This window comes from Cynocephalus volans, chromosome 2 (genome assembly GCF_027409185.1).
Source record: "Cynocephalus volans isolate mCynVol1 chromosome 2, mCynVol1.pri, whole genome shotgun sequence".
Classification (NCBI taxonomy): domain Eukaryota; kingdom Metazoa; phylum Chordata; class Mammalia; order Dermoptera; family Cynocephalidae; genus Cynocephalus; species Cynocephalus volans.
In genome coordinates this window covers 120,109,151-120,123,371 of record NC_084461.1, presented here as the reverse complement: position 1 = coordinate 120,123,371, position 14,221 = coordinate 120,109,151, and the positions used below count along the sequence as shown (strand labels likewise).

Below are 14,221 nucleotides of genomic sequence, written 5' to 3'. Positions count from 1 at the left end.
ATACAAGACACTCAAACAACTTTACAAGAAAAAAACAAGCAACCCAATTAAAAAATGGGCAAAAGAGCTAAGTAGGCATTTCTCTAAGGAAGATATACAAATGGTCAACAGACATATGAAAAAATGCTCAACATCACTCAGCATCCGGGAAATGCATATCAAAACCACATTGAGATACCATCTAACTCCAGTTAGAATGGCTAAAACCCGAAAGACTCTGAACGATAAATGCTGGCGAGGTTGCGGAGAAAAAGGAACTCTCATACATTGTTGGTGGGACTGCAAAATGGTGCAGCCTCTATGGAAAATGGTATGGAGGTTCCTCAAACAATTGCAGATAGATCTGCCATATGACCCAGCTATCCCACTGCTGGGAATATACCCAGAGGAATGGAAATCATCAAGTCAAAGGTATACCTGTTCCCCAATGTTCATCGCAGCACTCTTTACAATAGCCAAGAGTTGGAACCAGCCCAAATGTCCATCATCAGATGAGTGGATACGGAAAATGTGGTATATCTACACAATGGAATACTACTCAGCTATAAAAACGAATGAAATACTGCCATTTGCAACAACATGGATGGACCTTGAGAGAATTATATTAAGTGAAACAAGTCAGGCACAGAAAGAGAAATACCACATGTTCTCACTTATTGGTGGGAGCTAAAAATAAATAAATAAATTCACACACACACACACACACACACACACACACAAAAAAAAAAAAAAAAAAAAAAACCAGGGGGCAGGAAGAAGACATAACAACTTCAATTCCTTGAAGTTAATACGACAAGCAAACAGAAAGGACATTGTTGGGAGGGAAGGGGGAGAGGAAGGAGGGAGGGAGGTATCGGTAATGGGCCACAATAATCAACCACATTGTATATCGATAAAATAAAATTAAGAAAAAAAAAAAAGAATTAAGCCATTAAAAAACAAAACTAATAATAAGATCAATAAAATATTTGGATAACTAATGAAAAAAAAAATAAAATAAAATAAAATACCTATTTGAATAGGCACAGATGAAAGTACATTTCAGTGTTAAGAAAATTAGTACTTCACTGAATTATCACACAAATTTCAACAGGGTATGGTTAAGAAGTGGCTTTGTTGAGGGAGAAAAAAGACAGAGGGGGGTACTTGTGAACAGACCTGCAGTGTGCAATGTTTGGGGATATATCTACTGTAGGGACTCCAGTTTAATATAGACATGCAGACCTTCATCAAACAAAGCCATGACTGTTCTCTAAACAGCTGCTCTCAAATTACTTTTTTCCTTAGAAAAACATTTCAATTCCTTTTATTTGATGGTCCATTTTCACCAGAAAAGGAAAAATTCTGATTAAAACAGTCTCTGAACAGAGTCCCAGAGTAACGGAGGTGATTTGTTCATCACTCAGATGTGTCCAGATGTGGGCCTGTGACCAAGTCGGCCATGTTCTGGCCAGGGTCAAACCCCTTTGACTATATGTCTGCTCCCAGCATCCATCTTTGACTCCATGCTTTTTCAGGAGCTGGAACCTTGGAGTCCACTGAATTATAGTGTGGGCATCTGTCAGTGTGCTTGGGTTGGAGGTCTGGGGGAAAAGAAGAGGAAACACAAGCAAATGATTGAGGGGTAGACCTGCTGGCGGCCTGTTGGGTGGACCTGCTTTGCTGTAGTATAGGATGTAGGGAGATAATGGAAGATCACAGGAAGGTTTGACAGCCTAGCTTTGGAGTTGGGATTTTATCTTGGGGTTATGATGAATACACTGTAGGTGTCTGAAGAGGGATAGGACCATGATATGACCTGTGCTTTATGAGTTAAAAGGATGGAGTTGAAAATCGAAAGGGCAGGGTGGATCTGATAGTCCACCAGAGCAGGATCTGCAGAACTGTGGTGATCCCTGGTGACAGCTGGAGGAGTCAGGGGTGCAACAGAAGGAGTACTGGGAATGGTGGGACACAGTGAGGGTGAGGGGGAGGCCAACTTGAGGTATGTGGTATTTCTGGCACTGGCAGGACATCCACTAACAGCAGTCTCTCTGCATGGTGGGACATCAGCTTTGAAGCTCTTAAGAAAAAGTAGCAAGATATTCATCTATGAGACATTTGCAACAGATGGACAACAAAGCTTCAGGCTTGGATGCATTTACACAGGGTCAGAGGGAAAAATAAGAATGGCCAATAACTTGGAAAGCAGCAGCCTTCAAGGGGAGGGTGGAGGAAGAAGAGCAACAACGGAAGCTGAGGAGGAGAATGGGAGAGGCAGGAGACAGCTGAGGAGGCAGACCATCGTGTGTCCCGTGCACAGGAGTGGGGGGGGAGGGGAGGGCATGACACTATCAGTGTTAACCTTTTCGGAGTGTGTGGTCAGTGAGCTGAAATTATCTCACTCACTGACCAGCTAAATATGCAGGTTAGGTGTAGCATGGTTCTGCATCAAGTCTTTCCCAGGCGTGCGTAGTCATAAGACCCTCTGACGCCATTTACAAAATGTTCAAGAGTCTTTTCTACACAGTAACTGTTTTGAACCTAATTTTCTGAAAAACTAGAAGAGCATAGTAGACAAGAGCATGGACTGCAGGGGCAGATCTTCTGGGTTCAAATTCCAAACCTCCTGCTTCCTAGCTGGGCACATTACAACCCTCTGTGCTTCTGTTTCATTAGCTTTAAAATTGGGAAAATAACAGAATGGATTTCGTGGGGCTGTTGCAAAGATTTAAGGAGATAGATAGATAGATAGATAGATAGATAGATAGATAGATAGATAGATAGATAGATAGATATACATACATATACATATATATAGACTGCGATTAAGATAATATGTCAAAACAGAGCCTAGCACATAGTAAGTGCTCAAATTGAAATCGAATGGTTAAGTTTTAATAATTTAAACCAATTTAGTTTCAATAATCAGTGACTATAAAGGTATAGATTAGCACTATTCAATAGAAATAAAGTGCAAGCCACAACTGTGAGCCACATGTGTAATTTTAAATTACCTAAAAGCCACATTATAAAAACAAACAGGTGAAATGAATTAGTAATATTTTTTACTTACCCTAACATATCCAAAATGTTGTCACTGCAACATGTAATTGATGTAAAAATTAAGGAGATATTTTACGTTCTTTTAAGTCCAATGATATCTAGAAAGATACATGCCAAAATATTAGCCAACTTCATAAGGCTGGCTTGGAGGAGGGGTGGAGGAATTAGCAACATTTTGTTTATATATCTCTACATTGTTTAATATGTAACAGTAAGAACATACCAGGGTACTTCAAAAAGTTCACGGAAAGATTTGCATTATCTTTTAATTTTATTTTTCTACGAACTTTTTGAAGTACCCTCATATGTTTTTAATCCAATGAATTATAAAAGAGTAACCAAAAAACCTGATAACTCAAAACTAATGCTCATCGAAACAGTCATAGAAATACAGAAGAAAGCATTCTAACCCGGGGGGTTGGGAAAATCTAGATCCTACATGGGACCTTCAGAAAACATTTTTCCATTCCTGGGCCCTCAGTTTCCCTATATTTAATTGAGGATTGAATGATTCTTTATGACCTCCCAGTTCTTAAAGAGTATACGTCTCAGCAACTATATTTCTCCCACACTGCCTCCAGGAATCTATCAGTGGATAAGCACTCTCTCCTCACTTCCGGAGACTGTTTGTGTCTAAGCACGGGGACAAGTGAGGTGTCATCTCACGGAGTCTGAGACTCTTGATTCTAAAAGTCTTTGAAGAGACGTTTCCATCTGCCTCTGGCTATCAACGTTTCCAGCTCCAAACAGCTGACATTTACGTTTGTACCCCGGTTCCCTCTGTGCCCTCATGTGGTCACAAACGCCAAGGTTACTGAAAAATGAGCCTGGCCTTCTCCCTCTCCACAGGAATGATTTGGTCCGAATGCAAGGAAATCTGGGAAGAGGGGCCGCGGGAGTACGTGCTGCACCTGTGGAACCTGCTGGACTTCGGGATGCTGTCCATCTTCGTGGCCTCCTTCACAGCGCGGTTCATGGCCTTCCTGAAGGCCAGCGAGGCCCAGCTGTACGTGGACCAGCACGTGCAGGACAACACGCTACACAACGTCTCGCTTCCGCCGGAAGTGGCCTACTTTACCTACGGTGAGTTGCGGGCGCTCTGCAAGTTCTGTCCTAAGTGCTTCCGGGTCGTGGCCTTGGCCCTTTGCTGTGGCTGGTCCCCGGGCCCGTGATTTATAACGTGGCAGGCATTGGTCACTTCGACTACCAGGGCAGAGTCTCTCCCCACTATACCCCCGCCACACCCCCGGCCAAAACATGTCCTGGTCTCTGCAGTGCAACCAGCTGAATAGAACGTGGAATTAGTGACTTTGAGAAATGAATCCTTTTGTGTTAGGAAGGATGAGTTTGTTTTGGAAAAGCTCTTGGGGCATTTCTGTATTGCAGGTTTGGTTTGGTTTGGTTTTAAGAAACGTCTTGTTTCTAATGTTTCTCCAGGAGGACTAATGTGGTATGTATGTACCAAAGAATTTTCCTTCTGTATTGGATTCCTATGTTTTGTGCAAAGATAGTCCTACTTTCCCAGATCAAAAGTTCTTTTCTCCTTGCAAGATAGGTTCTTAGTGAAAGACTCCCGCAGTGGGTAGTCAGTCAGTTCAGGGAGACCCTCCCAAGGAACAGCGAGACCACGGCTTCGGATGCAAAAACAAGAGGTTTATTGAACACACAGGTACCCGGGCGACTCAGTCTTTCGAAAGACTGGCGCGCCGAGTAGAGCTCCTGGGTCCTTTTTATAGCAAAAAGCGCGGGTACAGAAGCGAGAAGCAAGGTAATTGGTTAGTTTAAATCAAGCCAGGGGTGAACTTCGGTCAAGTGGGAGTCCTTGAAACAGCTGAGGGGCACTCTTGAAACTTTAACTGACTTGTCTATTTCTGGGAACTATCCGCCCTTTGCCTCGGGCCGGGGCCCAGGTGCATAACCACAGATATCCTGTTTGACTCTGTTCCCCTTGTTTCTTAACTTGACTTTTTGGCTGTATTTTCCCTATACCCTTGTAAAAAGCACTTCCTTCATTCCCCCATTTCTCTTGTGGATCGCTCTAATCTTAGAGCGGAATTAAAAGTTATCTTCGCCATTTAAGGTTTGGTATTTTTGCCTAAGGACCAGAATCTTAACTGCACTTACCCTATCATTGATGAATTGGACTAGTCTATTGATGACGTAGGGCCCAAGGGTGAACAACAGAAGGAGGAGTAATAGGGGCCCGGCGATGGTTGACAGTAGGGTGGTCAACCAAGGGGAGTTATTTGATCTGGTTATAAGCATTTTCATAGTTTGAGTCAGGAGGCCTGACTCTTTTAGAGGCCGGTGCATCAATTTCTGGAATATCCCAAGCCTCGAGACCCGCCGCCAGGGCACATATATCAGGGGTAAGGGAGGGCCACCAAGTCCAAAGGGGGTGGACTTCTGTCTTGAACCAGACAACCTTTCCAGTTTGGGACAGTACCTGCCAGGTGAGGGTGTTGGGCTGGTTAGGGTTATTACTTGGTAGGCTTGCTCCGCCGCCGCCGAATGCGCAACTTAAGAGGATTATCAGTCCTCTCCAGCTCCCAGGATTCATCTGGTACGGAGGGTGGCGCAGGCTTGAGGTGAGAAGCATGTACCCAGGCTGCAATGCCATCAACTTTTACTGCGGTCGGGGTGGTCAGCAATACCAGATACGGGCCTTTCCACCGAGGCTCAAGGTTGCTGGGTCGATGGCGTCTGACCAGCACTTGGTCTCCGACCTGGAACGGATGAGGGATGGCCACGGCACCTGGCTCGTATACCTCCTTGATCTGGTCCCAGATCTGGGTTTTTACAACTTCTAAAGCCTTTAAGTGAGTAAATAAGACAGGAAGAAAGTTATCATCGGGACCCAGTGTTCCTCCCAACTCAAGTATGGGGGGGGGTCCCCCGTGGAGGATTTCATAAGGGGTCAGACCAAGCTGGCCAGGGGTATTCCTGGCTCTGAACAGCGCTAAGGGAAGGAGGGCCACCCAGTCTTTTCCACCGGTCTCTAAGGCCAATTTAGTTAAGGTCTCTTTGATGGTTCTATTCATTCTCTCTACTTGACCTGAGCTCTGGGGCCTATACGCACAATGTAATTTCCAATTTATTCCCAGTTGTGTGGCCAGTCCCTGGCTTACCTGAGCAACAAAGGCTGGGCCATTATCTGACCCGATCACCTTAGGGATCCCGAAACGGGGCAGGATTTCTTCTAGTATCTTTTTACATACAGTCAGGGCCGTTTCAGTTTTGGTAGGGAAAGCTTCTACCCATCCAGAGAAAGTATCTACAAATACTAGCAGATACCTGTTCCCATACCGGCCAGGCTTTACCTCTGTAAAGTCTACTTCCCAGTATACGCCGGGTCGATCTCCCCGTTGTCTTTTTCCGGTCTCTCGGTAGGTGGTAGTCGCATTAGTCATGGCACAAGCCGGACACCGATTGGCGACTTCTTGAACGGTGGACCGGAGATTCGGGATGGAGAGGCTGGTGCGGCTCGTTAGTTGAAGGAGCTTTTCTGGTCCTAAGTGTGTTAGCTGATGTAACCGCTAAATGAATTCTTTTCCCTGGTCAGGAGTGAGCTCTCTTGGCTTGGTCCTAGCTTGAGCAGGCTCGATTGGCTCTTGAAGCTTTATAGTTTCTGCTAGCACCCTGACCGACAGGGCGGCTTGTTTTGCAGCCTCGTCGGCCCTCCGGTTCCCGGCCGCCACAGGGTTATTTCCTCTCTGGTGGCCCGGGCAGTGGATAATGGCGACCTGCTGTCCGTGTAGATGTTGATGTTTTTTCCTTCGGCTAGGCGTAATGCCTGCGTCAAGGCGATTAGCTCGGCCTTCTGGGCTGATGTCCCTTCTGGCAGGCTGCTTGCCCATACCGTCCGTTTGCCATCTACGATGGCGGCCCCTGCTCTCCGCTTACCTTCCACAATGAAGCTGCTACCGTCTGTATACCAGGCAGGCACTCCGGGCAATGGCTGGTCCTTCAGGTCCCGTCGAGTCCCAGCTTCTTCAGCAAGGATTTCTGAGCATTGGTGTACTGGGGTGGATTCTGACTCGACTGGTAGTAGGGTAGCTGGGTTCAGGACAGCAGGGGGCGCGAAAGATATCCTTTCGTTTAGCAGCAAACTCTGGTAATGAGTCATTCTGGCATTGGTCATCCACCGATTGGGGGGCTGCCGCACAATACTTTCGAGGCTGTGGGAAGCAATCACAGTCACATTTTGCCCCAAGGTTAACTTATCAGCGTCTTTGAGGAGGAGTGCCACTGCAGCAACCGCTTTTAGGCAGGTTGGCCACCCACTGGCCACTGGATCCAGTTTTTTTGATAGATAAGCTACTGGCCGTCGCCATGGTCCTAGGGTCTGAGTAAGCACTCCTCGGGCTACACCGGCTCTTTCATCTACGTATAGAGTAAATGGTTTGGTGAGGTCTGGGAGAGCCAAGGCGGGGGCAGACAGCAAGGCTTTTTTTATGTGGTCAAAAGCCTTTTGATGCTCCTCAGTCCAGGTAAAAGGAATGTTTTCCCTTGTCAGGGGGTACAAGGGTGCAGCCAGGGAAGCAAACCCAGGAATCCAGAGCCTGCAGAATCCGGCAGTACCCAGAAATTCGCGGACCTGCCTGGGGGTTGTGGGAGTAGGGATCTTCATAACTGTAGCTTTCCGGGCCGGGGTCAGCCATCTTTTTCCCTCCTTGAGCAGGTACCCCAAATAGGTGACCTCTTTCTGGCATAACTGGGCCTTTTTAGCTGATACCCGGTACCCCAACTTACTCAGTTCCTGCAAGAGCTTTTGTGTCCCTCTTTTGCAGCCTTCATATGTGGGAGCTGCCACTAGGAGGTCGTCCACATATTGGAGTAATATGACCTGGGGGTTGAGAGCCCTAAAAGGAGTTAAATCCCGGTGGAGGGCCTCGTCGAAGAGAGTGGGTGAGTTCTTGAACCCCTGTGGCAGCCGTGTCCAGGTCAGCTGACCAGCGTTACCTTTTTCTGGGTCTCTCCACTCGAACGCGAACAGTGGCTGGCTGTTGGGGTGTAGTTTGAGGCAAAAAAAGGCATCCTTGAGATCCAAGACTGAGTACCAAGTGTGACTAGGCGGAAGGGAACTCAGGAGGCTGTATGGGTTTGGGACTGAGGGATGAATGTCTTGCACCCTTTTGTTAATTTCTCTCAAGTCTTGGACTGGCCGATAGTCATTGGTCCCTGGCTTTTTTACTGGTAGCAGAGGGGTGTTCCAGGGCGACTGGCAGGGCACTAAGACCCCTAGGTCTAAGAACCTTTGGATGTGGGGTCTGATGCCTTCCCGGGCTTCTTTAGTCATTGGATACTGTCGGACGGCCACCGGTGAGGCACCCGATTTCAGCTCTACTACTACTGGTGGGACGTTATTGGCCAGTCCCATACCTGTCTTTTCTGCCCATACGGTGGGAAAAAGTTGGAGCCAGGATGGGTCGATGGAGGGAGAGGCCGGCTTTTCATACAGCCGGTATTCTTCTTCTAGGTTTAGGACCAAGCACATGGTAGAGTGATCTCCCCATGTTACTTGTGGGCCCTCTGTAGAAAACTGGATTTGGGCCTTTAGTTTGGTCAGAATGTCCCGGCCCAACAGAGGAGCAGGGCACTCAGGTATGACCAAAAAGGAATGGGTCACTTGTTTATGTCCAACCTTTAAAAGTCTTTGTGTGGTCCAGGGGTAGACTTTGCTGCCGGTTGCTCCTACTACGACTGTCCGCCTGGACCCTACCTTCCCCATGGGTTGGGTCAACACCGAATGTTCAGCCCCGGTATCGACCAGAAACTCGATGGGGGTCCCCTCCACTGTCAATGTTACCCTAGGTTCGGGGAGGGGGTCCGAACCTTGACTCCCCTAGTCGTCTAGGGATAGAACCCTAGCTTTTTTGTCGTTTTTCTTTTTTCGGGGGCATTCCCTTGCCCAGTGGCCTTTCTCTTTGCAGTAGGCGCACTGGTCCCTGTCGAGAGGAGGCCTTTTGTCCCTAGGTGTTTTCTTTGCCCGGTTGCTCAGGTTCCCTGTCTGCCTATCTCTAGACCCTCTTTCACCTACCACTGCGGCCAAAATCCTAGTCAAGTTTTTTTCTTGGCGCCTATCGCGCCGTCTCTCTCTCTCTTCTGTCTCTCTTTTTTCTCTTTCTTGTTTTTCCTCTTCTGTCTCTCTCTTGTGGTACACCTTTTCTGCCTCTCTCACTAAATCTTGTAAGGAATAATCTTGGAGCCCCTCTAGCCTCTGCAACTTTTTCTTGATATCTGGGGCTGCCTGTCCGATGAAGGCCATTGCAACTGCCGCCTGCTGTCCCTCAGAAGAGGGGTCAAACGGAGTGTATCTCCTATATGCCTCCATCAGGCGTTCCAAGAAAACCGAGGGGGGTTCTACCGGTCCCTGCAAGACCTCTCTTACCTTAGCCAAATTGGTGGGGCGCCGGGCTGCCCCTTTGAGACCTGCCACTAGAGTCCGGCGGTAGACCAGAAGACGCTCCCTACCTTCGGCCGTGTTGTAATCCCATTGAGGTCGATTGAGGGGGAAGGCCTCATTAATGAGGTTCTCGAGTTGTGTAGGGGCCCCGTTGTCCCCGAGAACGTTCTTGCGGGCCTCCAGAAGAATCCTTTCTCGCTCTTCAGTGGTGAAGAGGATCTGGAGTAGCTGTTGGCAATCGTCCCAAGTGGGCTGGTGAGAGAACATAAGGGACTCAAGAAGTCCCGTGAGTCCTGCTGGTTTTTCAGAAAAAGACGGGTGGTTAGACTTCCAATTGTAAAGATCTGCTGAGGAAAAAGGCCAATACTGTAGAGGGACCAAGCCATTAGGCTCAGCTGGGGGCCCTATGGCTCGGAGGGGCAAAGCTACGGTGGAGTCAGGACCGGAGCCGTCTCTCGGACTGCGAGGTTGGCGGCTCCTAGTCCCCGCAGCCGGTCCCTCAGGGCTAGGATCACCGGGCGCTCGGCCTGGTGCCGATCTGTTTCCCTGAGGGGCCAGAGGGGGCAGCGGAGCCGCCGGGTAAGGTGGGGTTTCAGAGAGAGAAAATAGGTCATCTGGTGTCGGGAGGACGGGGGGTTGGGGAGGGGCGGAAGGCTTCCTTGTAGGTGGCCTTTGAGTATTTTCTGATCCCGAAACAACAGCGACTTTGCTGGAGGGTGGCACCCAGGGAGGGGGATTCTGGGCGAGGTCTTGCCATACCACGACACAGGCAACCTGGTCCGGGTGTCCTCCGGTCTCCTGAAAAACAATCTTTTTAACTGCAAAAATGACAGTAAGATCAAAGGTTCCCTCTGGCGGCCAACCTACGCCGAATGTGGGCCACTCAGACGAACAGAAAGTCTGCCATTTTCCTTTTTTGATCTCCATGGACAGATTGTGAGCCCTGGCTTTGACATCTTTCCAATGATCTAGAGTAAGGGAGAGGGGCGTAAGGGCACTTTGCCCCATCTCGAAAATTTCCAATAGGGGAACGACGACGCAAAGACCTATCACAACTAAGACAAAAAGAAACCAGAAACGGCGACGAGACCGAGTGCCGTAGAAATAGAAGAAAGAGTCCGATGGCAGAGCGCGCCTCCCGAGACGCGGTGAGACCAAAACACAATAATCCTCTGCCAAGGGGTCCACCAGGCGTCCCTGGTCCTCCCCTGATCCTGGGACGTCTCCCAGGATTGCCGGGTGGCGAGCCCCCGAACACGTCTGTTCGCTACCCGCACTTCGCTCCCAGAGCGACTAACCCGGAACAAACTGAAACCAAAATGCGCGCGCTCAGAAAAGACAGTCGAAATCACTGAGTCAGACACAGAGACGAGACACAGAAACGAGACGCAGAACGACTGCTGGCCAGCTTACCTCCCGTTGGTGGGTCGGTGGTCCCTGGGTGGGGGTCTCCGATCCCGGACGAGCCCCCAAATGAAAGACTCCCGCAGTGGGTAGTCAGTCAGTTCAGGGAGACCCTCCCAAGGAACAGCGAGACCACGGCTTCGGATGCAAAAACAAGAGGTTTATTGAACACACAGGTACCCGGGCGACTCAGTCTTTCGAAAGACTGGCGCGCCGAGTAGAGCTCCTGGGTCCTTTTTATAGCAAAAAGCACGGGTACAGAAGCGAGAAGCAAGGTAATTGGTTAGTTTAAATCAAGCCAGGGGTGAACTTCGGTCAAGTGGGAGTCCTTGAAACAGCTGAGGGGCACTCTTGAAACTTTAACTGACTTGTCTATTTCTGGGAACTATCCGCCCTTTGCCTCGGGCCGGGGCCCAGGTGCATAACCACAGATATCCTGTTTGACTCTGTTCCCCTTGTTTCTTAACTTGACTTTTTGGCTGTATTTTCCCTATACCCTTGTAAAAAGCACTTCCTTCATTAGGAGATACTTGAATTCTTTCAAAGCACAAGGCCATACAATTGGAGGTAGTAGATTGAGACGTTAGTAATAATAATAATAGTTATAGCATCCATTTATGGAGAACTCGTTATATGCCGAGGAACTGTGTAGAGTATTACACACATAAACTCCAATCCTTGTAATAACCCTGCAAAAAAGTATATATATTATTTTATAAATGAAGAAATGGATTTTCATGGTAGGGCTTACAATGTTCCCAGAAATGCAGGATTGCCTTGTATAGCAGGGGTCTTGGCCTGACATGAATTGAAAATCACGACAAATGACATAGTGGTTATGTTGCCAGCCTTCGGAGTTAGAGAGACCTGGATTCAAATGCTAGTTCCGTAGCTTACTGTGAGACTTTACTTAATTTTTCCAAGCCTCCATTTTCTCATATGTAAAACAAGAATAATAATACTTATGTCAAAAGATTTGTTTTGAGGATTATATAGTGCATGCGAAGACTTTTGCACAATGCTCTGAAAATATTAAATGCTCTCTAAATGGTAACAGTCATTATCACTACTACCTCTTGGGTCATTTTCTTGCTCAACACTGTACTTTCTATACTGAAACAGAAAGATGAGAGGGCAAAGGAACAGCAGATGTTTGTTTTTGTTACCTGTAAAACGTAGCTGGAAACTCAGTAGGCATTCATTAGTGGACGCTGCTACATCTCGAAGTGTTTGGGTGTGAAATGTCCCTGTTAGATGAAGCTAGATGGCTCCTGTGACTACTAAATTTTCATGGTCGGGTACAGCAATGTTCTGCAGAGCCTCAACCACTTAATGCAAATGTTGGGTTGCTGCCCATTTTTGATGTAAATCGTATTATGTGTAATTGTGGTAGGGAAACCCCCACTGAGAAACGCTAAGTCTTGTAGTATTAAAGATCACCCACACACACACCCATTTGCTGGTTTAGCAAATTCAGACTTTCTTAAATCAAAATGAGCTTGTACATTTTCCCCTCTATGCTGCTCAGGGTTAATCAAGAAAATCTTGATACTGCCTTAGATACTTTTCTTAATGTTGTGATTCAGCCTGCAGTATTGTCCACTTGTGACTTCTATTCCTTTATGGATGGTATTAAGGTCTCATCAAACCCAAAGCGTAGCACATTATTGCCCTTGCTTCTGTGGTTCACCCTGTGCCCTTGGAAATCTTGGATCTCTCATAGTGGTTGCTTGTGCTCCAGTTACAGGGTAAGGGAGCCCTCTTGTGGCCAGCTGGACAGTGGTTCCTTCCAATGTCTACAGAACCAAATAAGCAAATTCTAATCTTTCAGGTTGTGGGTAGGGCAATTTTTCTCGTGGAAACAGCTCCAAAAGAAAAACGCTTTGCCTGAAACATCACAGAGCTGTTTGATTTACACCGATCACAACTCTTACGAGCCAGTTCAAGCAGAATATTTTTCACTAAAAGTCCTGATCTGGTCATCAGGATCTGACAACATATAGATTTACCTTTCTTTATAGATTATAGGAGTGGCTTTTATTATTATAGCTGAGGTTTAAGATGATAAATTAGAGGCGACAGAAAAAAGAAATTCCTTTTTGGTGTCTGTTTCACAGAAGCTACATCCTATTTTGTTATTTAAATGTGTTATTTATCTATAGAGGGCAACAAATATATTGGAAAACACATAATTTGTTCTCCTTACTTGTCTTTCATAGGCTTCTGAGTTACGATCTTGATGAGAACATAGAGTCTATAATGTTGTTATATTTCTAAATGTAATTTAGAACGTACCACTTGAAACTTTGTGGCCCGGCTTCCCTCACTAAAAGTTTCTTACTGCTCTCTATTATAATTATTGAAGAGTCTAGCTTTGAAAATAAAGAATGAAGTTCTTTCTCTTCCATCTCCCTTGGGGTGCCAGGAACTGCCATGTAATATCCTTGCTATCTGCATTTACTGGGCTCTGAAAAGGACCCCATACCCCAAATGCAATCTTTAAAATGGCAATAGTAGTATCTACTCTATAGCGCTGTTCTGAAAATTACAGCTAATGTAAGTGAAAGAGCTAATTTAGATTTCTCAATGTTTCTCAGTTTAAGTTTCACTTAGCATTTCTCAATGTTACGCTATTGGCTTTTTTAGCAGGGCACTTTTCATGATGCAGGTCTGGCTGGAGCATTGCAGGACATTAGCGGCCCAGTAATACTCCTATCCAGTCATCGTGACAACTGTAGACACCCTCACACATGTCCCTAGGAGGAGGTGCTGCCCTCACTTGAGAATCACTGTATATCCTGCCACGTAGTAGGCAACTGATTCCTGATAGATTCTGCTCCTTGTACCATTAGAACCGCAGTAGAAACTTTGCAGATTTGCTGTGCTGCAGAACGCCCATGGAGCAGCTCAGGCCCTCATGGTCACCAGTGACCACGAGCTGAGTCTGCTCAGTTTAGGACTGGTCCCTGACTCTTGCCCACCTAATCAGAGCCATTGTGGCAAACCTGCCTAACTGGTCACCACTTTTTAGGCCTTAGCTTGATCAGAGAGCATATTTCCCAGCATACACATAAAAAGCAAGAGTATTTTCTCAGGCAAGATCCTTCAGATTCCTGGTTCCTATGTGAGCTCATTTGTTCTTACTTATGCTAAGTTTAAATTTCTGGTTAAGAGTTCATTCAGTCATTTAACAAACATTTATCAGTACCTGCTATGTGTCAGACCCTGTGATAAGCACTTTACATATATGTTTACATTTCATCCTCACCACAGTCCTGTGAAGCTGATATTATCCCCAATTTACAGATGAGGAAAATGAGGCTCAAAAAGGTTACTGAGCTTGCTCAGCATCATATGGCCAGAGAG

General features: G+C 46.7%; 1 protein-coding gene across 1 annotated transcript in view; it reads left to right on the top strand.

Moving 5' to 3' along the window:
• The window catches only part of TRPC7 (transient receptor potential cation channel subfamily C member 7), a 162,302-nt gene that overhangs the window by 117,326 nt on the left and 30,755 nt on the right, over positions 1 to 14,221 (top strand). The window contains exon 7 of the mRNA XM_063087636.1: positions 3,895 to 4,128. Within this exon, the coding sequence (XP_062943706.1) occupies positions 3,895 to 4,128 (234 nt within the window). The remainder of the gene's footprint in view (positions 1 to 3,894; positions 4,129 to 14,221) is intronic.